The sequence below is a fragment of the Scyliorhinus torazame genome, chromosome 7, assembly GCF_047496885.1.
Source record: "Scyliorhinus torazame isolate Kashiwa2021f chromosome 7, sScyTor2.1, whole genome shotgun sequence".
Lineage (NCBI taxonomy): Eukaryota > Metazoa > Chordata > Chondrichthyes > Carcharhiniformes > Scyliorhinidae > Scyliorhinus > Scyliorhinus torazame.
The window spans coordinates 79,983,381-79,998,789 of record NC_092713.1 but is presented as its reverse complement, the minus strand read 5'-3'; the positions used below and the strand labels follow the sequence as shown (position 1 = coordinate 79,998,789).

The 15,409-nt window shown below is 44.3% G+C and overlaps 1 protein-coding gene across 8 annotated transcripts in view; it reads left to right on the top strand.

Moving 5' to 3' along the window:
- Positions 1-15,409, top strand: part of patj (PATJ crumbs cell polarity complex component) — a 565,709-nt gene that overhangs the window by 368,892 nt on the left and 181,408 nt on the right. For all 8 annotated transcript variants that reach the window (XM_072510952.1, XM_072510955.1, XM_072510950.1 and 5 more), the window contains one exon: positions 10,939-11,037. In XM_072510952.1, the coding sequence (XP_072367053.1) occupies positions 10,939-11,037 (99 nt within the window). The remainder of the gene's footprint in view (positions 1-10,938; positions 11,038-15,409) is intronic.

Here is a 15,409-nt window from a genome sequence, read left to right as displayed (position 1 = left end):
GTCGAACGCCTTCTCGGCGTCCAATGCCACAACCACCTCTGTTTCCTTCCCTTCGCCGGTGCCATAACGACTTTCAAAACCCTCCCTAATGTTTGAAAAGAGCTGTCTCCCTCTCCCGAACCCCGTCTGATCTTCACCTATCACTTTCGGGAGGCACTCCTCCAGCCTACCCGGCAGTACCTTCGCCAATACTTTTGCGTCCACATTCAGAAGTGATATGGGCCTATACGACCCACACTCCGTTGGATCCTTATCTTTTTTTGCAACAGGAAAACCGATGCCTGCCCCAAAGTTTGTGGCAACACCACCTTCCCTATCGCCTCTTCAAACATCCCCACCATCAGGGGTGCCAGCTTATCCTTGAATTTTTTATAATATTCCACCGGAAACCCATCCGGCCCTGCCACCTTCCCCGACTGCATCCTCCCAATCGCATCCTTTATCTCCTGCTCCACTATCACTCCTTCTAATTTAGCCCTGTCCCCCTCCCCTAACCTCGGGTACTCCAACCCATCTAGAAATTCCTGCATCTCACGGTCTCCCCCAGGTGGCTCTGACCTGTACAACCTCTCATAAAGTTCCTCAAAAACCTTGTCAATCAGATCCGGAGCCACCACCAACTTCCCTGCCCTATCCCTCACCTGCACAATTTCCCTTGCCGCTGCTTCCCTCTGGAGCTGACCTGCCAACATACCTGCCTTATCTCCATGTTCAAACCCCACTGTCTTATCCTGTTTTAGCACATCAGCCTTCCCAGTGCTTTTATTCAACCACCAACACTGTGACTTTACATGGCCTAGTTTATTCCAGTGAAAACATTTGGAACTTTTCATCTCTTTTCCACGCTCCTGAATTTCTTTTTTAATCTGAGGTACACTCTCCTTATTATCTCCCATCTGATCACCTTTACCGTTACCACTTGAGTATTTCTCATGTCCCCAGTTTCTAACCCTCACAGGCTGAAATTGATGTTGGAAACCAAGCTTTGATTTATGAACTAATTCATAATCATCTGCCATTTCTGCTGCTAATCTTGCAGTTTTAACCCTCTGTTCTTCCACATGAGTTCTTACTGCATCAGGATTTGAACTTTTAAACTCTTCCAAAAGTACAATTTCTCTGAGAGTTTCATACGTTTGGTCTATTTTCAAAGCCCTTATCCACCGATCAAAATTACTCTGTTTGAGCCTTTCAAACTCCATGTATGTTTGACCAAATTTTTTCCTTAAATTTCTAAACCTTTGTCTGTAGGCTTCAGGCACTAGTTCATATGCCCCTAAGGTGGATTTTTTCACCTCATACAACTCAGATACGTCCTCTGGTAGTGATGCAAACACTTCACTAGCCCTACCTACCAGCTTTGTTTGAATCAGTAATACCCACATGTCCTGTGACCATTTCACTTGTTTAGCTACCTTCTCAAAGAAATGAAAAAGGCTTCTACCTCCTTCTCATCAAACCTTGGCAATGCTTGGGCATATTTAAATAGATCCCCACCAAGCCTTTGACTATGACGCTCTTTCTCACTATCCTCATCACTATCATCCAACTGTACGTTTCCCTTTGCGACTGCCAATTTTAACTGACTCATGTTTCATGGCCATTTTCTGAAGTTCAAACTCTCTCTCTTTATCTTTTTCCCTGATCTGTATCTCCCTTTCTCTTTCTTTTTCCTCTCTCTCTCTTTGTTTTTCCTCTCTATCGCTTTCGTATTCCAGCTGCTTTAATTCTTTCTCATATTCCATTTGTTTAATTTGTAACTGAATTTTTGCCATTTCCAATGAGTCAAACTGTATCTCAGGCAACTTTAAATGCTTGGCCACCGCCATAATTACCTTATCTTTTCGTATTTTGTCAGTTAATGTTAACTGCAATGTTTTTTGCCAAATCTAACAGTCTGCTTTTAGTCTCTGTCCGTAACGTACTGCGTGTGACCGTCTCCACCCCCAAAAACTTCAGAGCCTCTGAAAGAGTCATTGTCCATAACACACTCCCCACTTAAACTGAAATACCACACCTGAAAAGCATCCACAATATGCTCACCCCTCACAGTCTTTAAGTTCACTAAGCCAATCCAATAGATAGACTTTTATCCCGGAGGAGCCCCCAATTTGTTATGGGCCAGGGTTTAGAGACCCCAAAGTGTATCATGGAGTTCACCTGACCCACAACTTTTAATAGATTGTGGTATGGGGAGCACACGGCCCACTCTGCAGGTGTGGTGCAGCAGAAATGGAAAAGTGTTTTTTAAAGCAAAACAATGTTTATTCTATGAACTCAAGTTAACCTTTTTAAAACATAGGGTGAACATCTTAGCAACCATTAATTCAATACAACCCCCAAAGAATACAACACTAATTAATAACTTCCCAAACAACATCCAGAAGACAAAAGAAACACGTTTTAACAGAAGCACATCAGGTTTACATTCACTACTGAAAACATTTATAATTCTGAATTCACCAAATGATCAAGAGATAGTCTTTTTGTGGCAGAGAGAACAACAGTACACCTGCTTTGTCTGGCTTCAGCTCCAACATTGAAAACAAATCCAAAAAAACACAAGACACACCCAAGCTTTTCTCAAAGTGAAACTAAAAAGCAGAGCCAGAGCTCAGCTCCACCCACACTCTAACATCACTGCAGTAACATGAGCATTAAACATTTCTTAAAGTGACATTCTCATGACAAGTCTAAAATGAATGCATACACGAACAAGTAACTCGTGGAAACATAACAATTGGTAACTATAAGATTATTTAACCTGAGACATTCAACTCTTGACAAGGATATCTGGAATGCTATTTTTTTTATATGTTTCCTGTGCTTCTTAGCCTCAGAAGCATACTGGTCATTGCTGACTCAGCCCCAGACCTTGTACCCACTGCATGTGGGTGTGAGTTGAAATCGTCTGTTACTTCACTCTGAAGATTGCCTTCATGTTGACCGTGCACAGCTGTTGTTTGTGTTCAGTGTCTCTTCATCTGCAAAACATACATGCTTGGGCATAGGCGATGAAGGTGACCAACCAGCTAAGAATTCGCTACGGTGAAATTTATTCCTTCGCAGCCCACCCACCATTTGGTGTTGTCACCTCGTACAGACATAGTTCTTGACACAAGTTACTCACCTCCACAGGGCTCCATGTCTGTTCTTGCGGGTGTAGGACTTCTGGCCAATATATAATGGTGGTACCTCATGTGCGCTTTTCATCTCATCTTGCCTCTGATGTAGACAGTGTAGTCAACAAAACAGAATCACAGCTGGAGATGATGGTCTGGAGCTCAAAGGCATTGCATGAAGATGCAGTAATGCAATTTGGATGTCTTGACTGGTTTCTCAACATTTTTTGATCAAGTATTTGAGAGTCCTGACCATACATTCAACCATCCTGTTGGAAAGAGGATATTGGGTCGATGATGTGATGCGGCTGATGTACCATAGTACACGCGTCTTGAATCGGGTTTCCATAGAACCACAGAATTCCTACAGTGCAGAAGGAGGCCATTTGGCCCATTGAACCTGCACCAACACTCTGAGAGAGCACCTTTCTTAGACCCACTCCTATTCCCTATCCCTGCACCCTGCCAGCATGCCGCCATTGCATTTTGTATTATGGACTGTTTTTGGGTACCACTTCTACTGGGACACCAAAAAGACTGAATGTACTGCTACACTCCTAGCCATTGTTTCACCAGCCATGTGTGAAAGCTTCTGTACAACAGGGAACTTTGAGTTGTAGTCAGCCACCAGCAGGTAGTCGTCTCTTCCCATTCTGAACAATTCTGCAGCTATCTTTTTGTCAGTTGCGATGATAGTATATCATGCAGTTGGAGAGATTATTTTTGTTGCTCAACCTTGTCAAGAATATTATCACAAAGTCACTGATTTTGATAGCCCATTGGGCTTCTGGGTACAAGCTGTTAGGACCTTATAAACCTTATAAAACACTAGTAAGGTCTCAGCTGAAGTATTGTATTCAATTCTGAGCACATATGCTACGAAGGCTTAGAGTTCAGGAGCGATTTACCGGAATAGTACCAGGGTTACTGGACATCATAGAATCAACAGTGCAGAAGGGGGCCATGCGGCCCATCGAGTCTGCACCTGCCCTTGGAAAGAGCACCCCACCCCAGCCAACCTTTTTTTTTTGGACTCTAAGAGCAATTTATCAAGGCCAATCCAACTAAACTGCACATCTTTGGACTGTGGGAGGAAACCGGAACAGCCAAAGGAAACTCACGCAGACACGGGGAGAAAGTGCAAACTCCACACAGACAGTGATCCAAGCTGGGAATCGAACCTGGGACCCTGGAGCTGCGAAGCAACTGTGCTAACCACTGTGCTACTGTGCTGTTCTAACTTTAGTTGTGGAGAGACTGGGGAAGCTGAACTGTTGTTCTTACAGCAGCAAATGTTAAGGTAAGAGTTTTTTTGAAAGGTGGAAAATAATGAATGTATTTGACAGAGTAAATAAGGAGATGCTGTTTCTAGTGACAGAAGAGTCAGTAAGCAGAGAACATGAATTTCAGCTGATTAGCAAAAGAACCAGAAGTGACGTAAGGAAAAGCGTTCGACCATGCAATATGATCTGCAATAATAATAATAATAATCGCTTATTGTCACAAGTAGGCTTCAATGAAGTTACTGTGAAAAGCCTCTCGTCGGCTGGGAGCGAAGTATGGGCTGGAGCAGGGGGAAATATTTAGGTACATGCCGGTTCGAGACTTTGCCAGAAAGGAGATACAGAGCTTCCCAGTAGAGTCGGCTTCCACATTGCTGGACGGGGTGCTGACGACAGGGGGACTGGAGAAAGAGGTAGTATCGGCGGTTTACGGGGCTATTTTGGAGCAGGAGAAGGCGCCGCTAGATGGGATCAAGGCAAAGTGGGAGGAAGAGTTGGGAGAGGGTATGGAGGAGGGGCTCTGGTATGAGGTGCTCCGGAGGGTGAACGCCTCCACCTCGTGTGCAAGGTTGGGACTGATACAGCTGAATGTGGTGTATAGAGCGCACCTCACAAGGGCGAGAATGAGCCGGCTCTTTGAGGGGGTAGAAGATCTAAGTGAACGTTGTGTGGGTGGGGGGGGGGGGGCTGCAAACCACGTTCATATGTTTTAGTCCTGTCCAAAACTGGAGGATTAATGGAAGGAGGTGTTTAGGGTCATCTCTAAAGTAGCGCATGTGAAACTGGACCCGGCCCTCGGGAGGCCATATTCCAGGAGTCGGACCAGCCGGGGAGAAATGGGGAGGCAGGTGTTGTAGCCTTTGCCTCATTGATCACCCGAAGGCGGATCTTGTTAGGGTGGAGATCAACCTCTCCACCCTGTGCCCTTATATGGCGGGGAGACCTGCTGGAATTCTTGATCCTTGAACAGGTCAAATTTGAACTGAGGGGAAGGATGGAGGGGTTCTACAATTCATGGGTGTTATTCATTATGCACTTCCGAGAATTGGATTGCATCGACCATTAGGGTGTCGGGGGCTGGGAGGGTTGGGGGGAGAGGGACTGTATGTGTTAATGGTGACTATGGGTGAATCCTGATTCATTTTTGTCATTTGTTTATGTTAACATGCGGGCTAATGTTTGCCGGTTTGGTGGGAGGATGGGATCGTTGTTATTGTTATGGGGATTGACATTACAAACGTTACTGATTATTGTTTATTGTTGGGTGTAAATTTGGGAGAAAATGTGAAGACGGTGGAGAATAAACAAATATTTTAAAAATAAAGAAAAGCCCATAGTCACCACATTCCGGTGCTTGTTCAGGGAGGCCGGTACAGGAACTGAACTTGCGCTGTTCTGCATTACAAGCCAGCTGTTTAGCCCACTGTGCTAAGCCAGACCCTGGTTTACTGCCTGTAAAGGTGGAGGAAGCCGATTTAACAGTAACATTGAAAAGAAGATTGGACAAATATTTGAGAAGAAAATATTTTCAGGGAAAGAACAGGGTGGTGGAATTAATTTAATGGTCTACCAATGAGCTGACACAGGCAGAGTGAGATGAATTACATCTGCCTGTGCTACCATTCTCTGGTTCTATATTGTTCAATGTAACAATTGATGCGTAATCTAAATTGATTGGCTCAATGAATTATTAATTTGAAAACAAACTATAAAATATACATCATACGATTATTCCTGGAAGACAAGGGACTTGGTTTTCTACACACATTCGTATCAATAACTACACTGAACAACGTATTATAGAATCAGAGTGCTGCAAATATCGAGTTCATAATTCACATGATTTAGAATTTAACTTTTAGTTTTAGGAATTAAAGTTTTAAATGTAAGGTAAATAGAAAAGCCTGGTTTAAAAAAAAAAACTGTGAAACAACTCCAATGTAAAAGCTAATCAAACCAGCCCCAGTTTAATTAACTTGTATTTATCATACAAGGTCAGAGTTGATATTGAAAAAAACTTAAAACAATGAGTGACCCATCTCTGGACTTACCCGAACTAGGGAGTCTAGAAAGGGGACAATTTCACAACAATCACAACCATCCTCCTTTGTAGTAGGTATGACTCCAACCAGTCAAGTGTTTTCCTCCTGATTCTCATTGACTTCAGTTTTGCTAGGGCTCCTTGACTCCACATTCGGTCATCTGCTGCCTTGATGTCAAGGGCAGTTGTTCTCACCTCACCTCTTCAGTCCAGCTTGTTTGTCCATGTTTGGATCAAAGCTCTAATGAGGTCAGGAGCTGAGTGGCCCTGGCGGAGCCCATGTGCCACTTGATGACACTGTGGACAACACTTTCCATCATTTAACTAATGATCAACAGTAGACTGGTGGGCAGTAGTTAGCTGGCTTGGATTTGTCCTGCTTTTTGTATACAGGACATAACTTGGGCAATTTTCCATGTGGCTGGGTGTGTGTATGCCAGTGTTGTAGCAGTATTGGCTAGGCATGAGGCTAGTTCTGGAGCACAAATCTTCGGTATTATTGCCAGAATGTTGTCAGGGCCCAGAGCCCTTGCAGTATCCAGTGCCTTCAGCCATTTCTTGATATTATATGGAATGACAGGGCAGCACGGTAGCACACGAGGGCAGCACGGTAGCACAAGTGGCTAGCACTGTGGCTTCACAGCACCAGGGTCCCAGGTTCGATTCCCCGCTGTGTCACTGTGCGGAGTCTGCACGTTCTCCCCGTGTCTGCGTGGGTTTCTTCGGGGTGCTCCGTTTCCTCCCACAGTCCAAAGATGTGCAGGTTCGGTGGATTGACCATGCTAAATTGCCCTTGGTGTCCAAAAAAAAAGGTTAGGAGGGGTTATTGGGTTACGGGGATAGGGTGGAAGTGAGGGCTTAAGTGGGTCGGTGCAGACTCGATGGGCTGAATGGCCTCCTTCTGCACTGTATGTTCTATGTTCTGTGAATTGAATTAGCTGAAGACTGGCATCTGTAATGCCTAGGGGACTGCAGGAGGAGGTGAGATGGATCATCCACCCAGAATGTCTGGCTGAAGCTGGTTGTAGATGCCTCAATTTTTCGCATTGATGTGTCATTGATGGCCTCCCCTCATCCTGTTAGTTGTTTGGTTATCCATTACCATTCATGACTTTATATGGCAGACCTAAAATCTTAGCTCTGATCTGTTGGTTGTGGGATTACTTAGCTCTGTCCATCGCTAGTCACTTCCACTGTTTGGCATGCAAGTAGTCCTGTGTTGTCGCTTCACCAGGCTAACATCTCATGTTTAGGTATGTCTGGTGCTGCTCCTTGAATTCCTTCCTACAGTATTCCTTGATCCCCTCTGTTTTTCATGGTATTATGGGCCAGAGTTTAGAAAACGCCAAAGTATATCATGGAGTTCACCTGACCTACAACTGTTTATAGACTTTGGTTACGATGAGCAAAAGGGCCTGTCTTTCAGGTGTTATTCAACAGAGGCTTTAAGCACTTTTGATCAAAAACAAAGTTTATTCTACAAATTCAGTTAACATTTTTATAAACACACAGAGTATTTTTATCAACTACAAACATAAATGCCCCACACAGCTACAGTACTCTATATATAACCCTTAATAAATTTAGTAACAAGATCCCATAAACCAGAAAACCCTTTTTAAAGCTGTGGCCCAGCACACAGCACTCAAGACCAGGTTTAGATACCTTTTCAAAACATCAGTTTTGAATTCCATCCAGAAAGCAGTTATTTCTTTTCAAGTCATCTGGAGACAGCTTTTAAAATGCAGAGAGAGACAAGACTTCTCTGTCTGAATCCAGCTTCCAAAATGTGAAAATGAAAGCAAAAAAACTCAGAGCCACACAACAGCTCCCAGCTCAGAAACTAAAGTAAAACTCAGAACCACAGCCCAGCTCCACCCACACAATGACATCACTGAAGCCATTTGATAAGACAAAACATTTCTTAAAGGGACACTCCCATGACGATGGTAATAGTAGTGCAGGGGACATGCAAGGCCATGAGGTTACAAATTGTGGTTTGTATACAATTCTGCTGCTGCTGATGGCCACAATGCCTCATGCCTGCACAGCTTTATGCAAAGTCTATCCATTCAGCACAACATGATGGAGGGTGACCTCAATGTGAAGGTAGGACTTAGTCTCCACAAGGATATTCTTTAGTTAATCACGAATAGTTGGTCCTTAGGATTATATTTCTTCGTAGTATTCTGAAATATCCCCTTCTATATCTGCCAGTGATTCTCTTTTGAGCTATTCTTCAGCTTAGAATCCCAATTCCCTTCAATTCACTCAGCTTTCCTTCCCACAAAGCTGTCCTTACTTAAGTTTAAAATACTAGTCTTAAACCCACCCTTCTCCCTTTCAAACTGGGTGTAAAATTCAATCATAATGTGCGCACTGTGACAAGAGGTGCCTTTACTTTGAGGGCATTAATTACTCCTGTCACATTACACCATACCAAGCCTAATATGACCTGCTTTCTGGTTGATTCCAGAATGTGCTGCTCTCAGAAATTACATAAGTATTTTATGAACTCCTCATCGTATCTACTATTGCCAACCTGATTTTTCCTGCTTATATGTAGATTTAAATCACCCATAATTATTGCCGTCCTTTTATCATAAGCACCCAATACTTTTCTGGAATACTTTGTCCTACATTGTGGTTACTGTTTTGAGACCTGTAGACCACACCCACTAATGACTTCTTTCTCCTATTTCTCATTTCCACCCAAACTGATTCTACATCCTGATTTCCTGAACAAAGGACATCTTTAAGTATTGCACAAAACTCATTGTTGATTAACAGTACTGCCCCTCCACATTTACCTAGTTTCCTACTCTTCTTGAATGTCTTCTGACCCTCATTATTCAGAACCCAATTCTTGTCATCCCGTAGCCATGACTCCGTATTGGTTACCACACAATATTTATTTACTTCAATGTGCACTACCAACTTGTTTACTTTATTATAAATGTTACAGGCATTCAGATACAAAGCCTTTAGTTTTGTCTTTTAGCTTTGTGAAATCTAATCTTGTTGCTGCATTCCTACATTTTACTCTCTGCCACTTCCTGCCATTTTCTGACCCTCATTTCCCATATTACGATTTTCCCCTCTTACCTTGTCGCTACTCTTTGATATGCCACATCCTTGCATATCTATTCCCTTGAGCCCACTATTTAGTTTAACCCCCTTTCTAATTCCCTAGTTATGTGGTTAGCAGGAACACTGGTCCCAGCATGGCCAATGTGTAGATCATCCCAACAATTCCCGTACCAGCCTCCCCAAACAGGCGCCGGAATGTGGCGACTAGGGGCTTTTCACAGTAACTTCATTTGAAGCCTACTTGTGACAAGCGATTTTCATTTAATTTCATTTTCAATTTTCAATACAGCCCCCACTTTTGCCTGTACTGGTGCTAGTGCTGCACAAACCAGAACCTGCTTTGCCCACACCAGTATTCGAGCCACATATTCTTCTCACTAATTTCATGTACCCTATGCCAATTTGCACGTGGTTCAGGTAATAATCCAGAGAATATAACCTTTGAGGTTCTGCTTTTTAATTTTTAATTTAGTGCCTCTCGCTCCTCACCCTCTCTTTGTGCAGAATCCCTATCACAATTATTCCTATGTCTTTGGTGCCTACATAGACTAAGAAACCTGGATCGTCCACCTCCCACTGCAAGATCCTCTTCAGTCTTGAGAATGTGTTCCACACCCTGACACTAGGTAAGCCACACGGTTTTCTGGACTCTTGCTCGTTGCTACAGAGAAAAGTGTCAAAGCCCATCACTACACTGTCCCCTACTACACTACATTCCTTTTTGCTCTCCCTCCTTGAATGGCTTCCTGTACCACAGTGCCATGGTCAGTTTGCTCATCCATCTTGCACCCCCTGCTCTCATCCATTTCAAACCTATTGGACAGTTGCTTGACCCTCTGCTCTCTGGATCCCCTGACCTGCCTCACTCGCAGTCACACATTCCTGCCCTTAGCCAAATGCTGAGTGTGCTACAGACTGAGCCTTGTAGAGGAAACTGGGTTGCACAGTGGGCTAGTCACTAATTGTTTTACCTCCAGTGCATTGGTTCAAATCCATTCTGATACAACCTAGAATCAGTCTGATTCATGATTCATGTAAAAGAGTTTGGGTGGTCTTGGTGCCATTCCTAATGTGTACGTGGGCTACAGAACAAAATGATTTGGTTGGAACTATTAGCAATCTCACCCAGAAAATAATATTGCAATAGTGCAACCTCTTAGTTGGAACAGGACAGTTAATGGAGTGGACTTTGGCCTTGATTGATGCTAACAATGGATGACTGAAATGGAATGTGTTCTATTCCTCAACACACACATCCATCACATAGATGACCACAAAGAATAACAAAGCAAAAACACAACTTCTCCATCATCCTCATAGGAAAATAAATTCTGCTTACTTGGTTTTCCAAGAAATTTCTTTCTCCACATAATGTTATTACAATAATCTATAATGTGTTTAGATTCTAGACACCACAGGAGCATTGCCCTCCCTGGAACAATCATCCTCTCTATCAGATTTTTCAAGTTTCAAGAATGTCCAGCATATACTATTAACTAAGGTAAGAAATATGATTTTCAAATTCCAGTTTTTAATTAATGTTCTTGTCTTGTCCCTGTTCTAATATAGTAATGTGTTCTAGGGTAATTTATTAATGCAATTTCATCAAAATTGGGCCACTTCTTATGTGCTGCATTTTGTTTTAACACACCCACTTCAGACTTGGATATCGCCTGCCCTCTGCCTGTGTAAGTGAAGAGACAGAAATTTCAGTCAATGATATCTGCAAGGTTGCCGTGTAGAGCTTAATGCAATAAGAAATGTGAATGCAGAGCTTAGATTTGAATTCCTCAAGTCTAGTAAAGATGAGCTTCTATTTGGTTTGTGCATAAAGTATCGAACCAGTCAAACCAGCTTACTGCCACTCAGTGTCAAAAGCTTAAGCATAAAGAATGACTGTTTTTTCTTGGAACTGGCGCAGAGGTGACAACTTGAGCTGAAGATTTAAAGAGCAGGGCAGAGCCATGCTGCACAATTTGCGGTATTGTAACGAAACCCTGTGCTAGTGTGCGGTCACTTCCAACCCCACTTGACCCAGAGTTGCAACACAGGTGAAATAAGAGTTTATTTGAAATGTCTACAGTCCTGGGCTGAGTCCAATAAACTGCAGTCACCAGGTTTGTAATGTTAACACAAGTATAGTATCATGATTAAACTGACAAAAAAAATGTAACTGACAATCTAATACCCCTTTCCCAACCCCCCCTTCCTAACCAACTCCACTCTCTACACAAACGCAGACAAACAACACAGAAAGGGTGGTGGGAAGATAAAGCAAATATTCAGAAAATAAAAGGATAAAGATCGTTGATGCACTGGGATGATTTCCGGTTAGTGTCTCTCCGAAGTTCAGCTTTCGTTTTGATACTTCTGCCTTCTAGGCTTGAGATGGTTTTCTCTGGCAAGGTTGGCTACCTTTTCTGCAGACTCAGCATCATTCCAAGTTCACAGCAAAGCGTGTGCCGGGCACTCTCTGCTTCCAGTAAGCAAGAGAGAGAGGGCGCATTCCTTTCACTTCCAAGGTCTAAACACTTCTGCCCAGTTCACTCAGAAAACATCATGCAGGAACCAATCACTAACCGTTGTCAGGCAGAACACCATCCCTGGCCAACCCACCTGTTGCCAGTCAAACAATCGATCCAGCTCTCTCCAAAACTGGTTCTTAAAATCCACTCGGTGCCGAGAAGCCTGATCTCTCCTTTCCAAAAACAAAACCTGGGACACGCTGTCGTGATAAGCAGGCTATATCGACTTTGAGTTTTCTGCTTAAAGGTTTGCGGCACGGTAGCACAGTGGTTAGTACTGTTGCTTCACAGCGCCAGGGACCCGGGTTCGATTCCTGACTTGGGTCACTGTCTGTGCCGAGTCTGCACGTTCTCCCCGTGTCTGCGTGGATTTCCTCCGGGTGCTCCGAACCACAAGTTGCAAAAGACATGCTTGTTAGGTGAATTGGACATTCTGAATTCTCCCTCTGTGCACCCAGACAGGCGCCGGAGTGTGGCGACTAGGGGATTTTCACAGTAACTTCATCGCAGTGTGTTAATGTAAGCCTAATTGTGACACTAATAAAGATTATTATTATTAGTCCGATTATGGGTCCATGGACCAAAATAATAAAATAACAAAAGCAATGGGACAAAGGAGATAAAGAGAAAGGACTCTTGCAGTATACATAATGCTTGTATACTGAAACTAGAAGGAATTGTAAAAGGAAACAAATTATTTTCTGAATGAAGCTGAAGAATTTGCAGTTTGAAATGCATCGTTTTAATTCAAAATTTGATATGGGGTCATGTGATGTAAGCACGCGAGAGGTTGCGTTTAAGTGAGCTCTGGCGATACTCATCTTTTAATCCTTTTTGTTACTCTGATGCATGATCCACAAGATCCAAATGTGTACGAATTATACTATGTTCCTGGAAGATCCTGGTTAAAGTTCGGTGACAGGGAGCCAAGTTAAATCAAGAAAATACTTCATTGATTGAAGTGGTTTGAGGCCCAATTCGCTGTGACGGTTTTGCTAGTGAGTAGGCAGGCCTACATTTCTTTTTAAAAAAAATATATTTTATTAAAGTTTTTCGATCAACCAGGAATTTTCCATTTTTACAACTTTGTAACAGTATATACATTGATCGTTTTTTAAAATAATATATTAACTAATGGCACGTGCCAACACAAATAAGAAACAAAAAGAAATATTAACATTGAAAAGATAAATATGAACAGCAAATATATAACAACACACAAAAAAACCCCGAAGACCCGAATGCACCCTCCCCCCTCCCCCCCCCTCCTCCCCCCTGGGTTGCTGCTGTTGTCTTTCCTATTTTCCCTTATCGCTCTGCGAGATAGTCGAGGAACGGTTGCCACCGTCTGGTGAACCCTTGAGCCGAACCTCTTAGTGCGTACTTTATCCGCTTCAATTTTATAAACCCTGCCATGTCGTTTATCCAGGCCTCCACGCCCGGGGGTTTAGCTTCTTTCCACATAAGTAGAATCCTTCACCGGGCTACTAGGGACGCAAAGCCCAAAACATCGGCCTCTCTCGGCTTCTGCACTCCCGGCTCATCTGCAACCCCAAATATAGCCAACCCCCAGCCTGGTTCGACCCGGACCCCCACCACCTTTGAAATCACTTTTGCCACACCCACCCAGACCCGTGCAATACCGGACATGACCAAAACATGTGGGTGTGGTTCGCAGGGCTTCCCGCGCACCTCCCGCACCTATCCTCCACCCCAAAAAACCTGTTTAATCTTGCTCCCGTCAGATGCGCCCTGTGTAGTACATTGAATTGAATCAGGCTGAGCCTGGCACACGAGGACGAGGAATTTACCCTACTTAGGGCATCTGCCCACAGCCCCTCCTCAATCTCTTCCCCCGGCTCCTCCTCCCATTTTCCCTTCAATTCCTCTATCATCGTCTCCCCCTTGTCTCTCATTTCCCTGTATATATCGGACACCTTACCGACTCCCACCCATGCCCCCAAAATCACTCTGTCCTGGATCCCTTGCGCCAGGAGCTGTGGAAATTCCCTCGCCTGTTGACTCACAAATGCCCTCACTTGCATATAACGAAATGCATTCCCAGGTGGCAACCCGTATTTTTCTGTCAGTGCTCCCAGACTCGCGAACGTCCCGTCCAAGAACAAGTCCTTCAGTTTCGCAATTCCTGCTCGCTGCCAAGATTGAAAACCTCCGTCTATCCTTCCCGGGACGAACCTGTGGTTGTTCCTTTTCGGGGACCACACTGAGGCCCCCGTCACTCCCCTATGTCGTCTCCATTGCCCCCAAATCTTCAGAGTCGCCACCACCACTGGGTTTGTGGTGTACCTTTTCGGGGAGAACGGCAGCGGCGCCGTCGGCAGTGCTTTTAAGCTAGTTCCCCTACAGGACGCCATCTCCAGCCTTTTCCACGCCACTCCTTCTTCTTCCCTCATCCACTTACATATCATAGACACGTTAGCGGCCCAATAATAATCACTCAAACTCGGCAGTGCCAATCTCTACTGCACTGCAGGAACCCCCTCTTTACCCTTGGGGTCTTTCCGGCCCACACAAAGCTCATGATGCTCCTGTCCACCTTCTTAAAAGGTCTTTGTAATCAGTATGGGGAGGCACTGGAACACAAAAAGAAACCTCGGGAGGACCACCATTTTAACCGCCTGCACCCTGCCCGCCAATGACAGGGGCACCATATCCCACCACTTAAAGTCCTCCTCCATCTGCACTACCAGTCGTGTCAAGTTAAGCTTATGCAAGGTTCCCCAGTCCCTGGCCACCTGGATCCCTAAATACCGGAAATCTCTTGTTACCCTCCTCAGCGGCAGCTCGTCTCTTCCCCTGCCCTGTTTCCCGGGGTGCATCACAAACAGTTCACTCTTCCCCATATTCAGTTTGTATCCCGAAAACTCTCCAAACTCCCTGATTGTCTGCATTATCTCGGGCATCCCCTCCACTGGGTCCGCGACATATAACAGTAGATCATCCGCGTATAGTGACACCCGATGTTCTTGTCCTCCTCTAAGTACCCCTCTCCACTTCCTAGAGTCCCTCAGCGCTATTGCCAATGGCTCAATTGCCCCTATATAGTTGGAAGTAGTCGGATCGTTGCCTGTTCGTAATCACACTTGCCATCGGGCCCCTTACAGGAGCCGAACCCATCTAATGAACCCCTCTCCAAATCCAAATCTCTTCAGCACCTCCCACAGGTAGTCCCATTCCACTCTATCAAATGCCTTCTCTGCATCCATAGCCACCACTATCTCCGCCTCCCCCTCCGGTGGGGGCATCATCATCACCCCCAGCAGCCTCCGTATATTGGTATTCAATTGCCTCCCTTTAACAAATCCTGTTTGGTCACCATGCACCACC